Source organism: Rutidosis leptorrhynchoides, chromosome 6 (assembly GCF_046630445.1).
Source record: "Rutidosis leptorrhynchoides isolate AG116_Rl617_1_P2 chromosome 6, CSIRO_AGI_Rlap_v1, whole genome shotgun sequence".
Classification (NCBI taxonomy): domain Eukaryota; kingdom Viridiplantae; phylum Streptophyta; class Magnoliopsida; order Asterales; family Asteraceae; genus Rutidosis; species Rutidosis leptorrhynchoides.
Window position 1 is genome coordinate 291,456,017 of NC_092338.1, and position 2,107 is coordinate 291,458,123.

General features: G+C 34.6%; 1 protein-coding gene across 1 annotated transcript; it reads left to right on the forward strand.

Moving 5' to 3' along the window:
- The first annotated feature begins 950 nt into the window (after nt 1-950).
- LOC139851735 (membrane protein PM19L-like) lies at nt 951-1,669 on the forward strand. The gene is made up of 3 exons (XM_071840892.1): nt 951-1,080; nt 1,172-1,349; nt 1,447-1,669. The coding sequence occupies exons 1-3, from the start codon at nt 951-953 to the stop codon at nt 1,667-1,669; spliced, it is 531 nt and encodes a 176-aa protein (XP_071696993.1).
- Nucleotides 1,670-2,107: the final 438 nt, after the last annotated feature.

Genomic DNA, 2,107 nt, shown 5'->3' on the forward strand with positions numbered 1-2,107 from the left:
GAGTTCAATTCCTGAATATGTCAAATTATTCAAAAAGGGAGTGTGACTAGAGGATGCGCATAATGCGCAATTCACCCGGTATTAATTCGCGCTCGAGGGCCTGATTACCCGAGGTTTTACCTTCTAAGTAGAAGCCAATGTGTTCGTTCATAAAGGAATTTACTCGCTTGCCAAACAAATATTCTTTACCGCCATTATTGTTCTCAGGTCATGTGTATAACCTTTTTTACACAAAATGATATGTAGGTGTTTCGAGAGGCAATAAACATGTAACCATATCACATATAACAAAATGACTAATTATAGCAGTAACGTGGCAGGACCTTCCTCTCCGTAATGATTAATATGCTCATATTATAAGAGGCGTCTTATTCAAAATTCACCAATATTTTTTAAATTATTAGCGAATACGTTATATACCATGTAAATAAAAATAAAAACCATCAATTTTTTTCCGGGAGAAATACGTTATCATTTAATAAGCATTATTATTGTTGGACAAATGATATGCATTGGATTCTTTGAAGTAAAGATGACACGTGATCTACCACAACCTTTAATTGCAGCAAACTAAATATTACTGTAATGTAATAGGATAGGATAATAATCAGGAAAGTACGAGAATGTTGTTGTAGATGAGTCTGTTACGTGGTGATCGAAGAAGTCGGAATGTAGCGGGATTTGCTTTTAATAGATAACCATATACTCGGTATTAATATAATATCATATGTTAATGCCACGTGTGAGTAACACATGTCGTACTGTTGACACGTAGTATCTCACCACCAATATCATTCCTTTTATATATACACCTTCAATTCATGTCTCCTAACATGCAAGTAATTATAAATATAAATATAATAATCTCTGTTTCAAGTACATAGGGAAATTTTGTTTTACTAGTTGGAAGCAAAAAGCCGATTACTTGAACTAGAATTCAAAAATAAAAAATGGCGGAAATAGGAGGAAGAAGAATGGCAGGACCATTGCTGTTTCTGAACCTGGTGATGCATTTAATAACACTGGGTTTTGCTAGTTGGTGCTTGAACAAGCTTATCAATCGCCAGACTCGCCACCCCAGTATGCCATTTATTTATATATATATGTGTTCCATAATATAAATTAGAGTAATTTAATCTGAATATAATGATGAATTAATTATACGGATCAGGTTTTGGAGGAAATGGAGCGACGGAGTTTTTTCTGGAGTTTGCAATATTAGCTTCAGTTCTTGGAATCGTATCAAAGTTTGCAGGTGGGAATCACCTTAGAGTTTGGAGGAACGACAGTCTTGCAGCTGCTGGATCTTCATCTCTTGTTGCCTTCGCTGTCACCGCTCTTGCTTTTGGGTATGTTAATTACTAATTTAATTATATTTATTATTATTATTATAATTTTTAATTAATTACCTAAATAGTTTGAATTGATGTATATGTGTATGTGTAGGTTGGCATGGAAGGAGATATTGTTAGGTGGACACAGAGGATGGAGGTTGAGGATAGTGGAAGCATTCATAATAATATTGGGTTTCACAGAGCTGTTGTATGTCATGTTGGTGCATGCAGGTTTGTATAGTAGTCGATATGGGCCCGGCTACCGTGACAGCGACTACGGACTTGGTGGTGCTCATCATGCCGAAGAACCTGGGTTCAAAGGAACTAGAGTTTGATAACAGTTTGTATGTATATGTGGCATGGTTGTAGTAGATGGTAGATTGTATGTTGTGTGCGGACGATGATTAATTTTAAAATTAGGCCATATATATTATGTATGCATGTGGATTTATCTACTATAATGTAGATCTTTATCTTGATCAGTTCAATAGTAAATATACCTAGTATTATTTATTATTGATCTCAGTTTGTTCAATTTATAACGTATACGGACAATGAAGTATTCGTATTGGGTCATCTAAACCTTTATTACGTCTAATATTGAGTATTGTTATTTTTAGGGTGTGTTTGGTAGAGGAGCTTATGGGAGCTTATGAGAGCTTATAGGAGCTTGAGCTTATGATTTTAATAAGCTCTAAGTAATAAGCTTTGTTTGGTAGACATAAAAAGTAGAGCTTATGAAAATCATAAGCTCTAGAAAAATAAAGCTACTT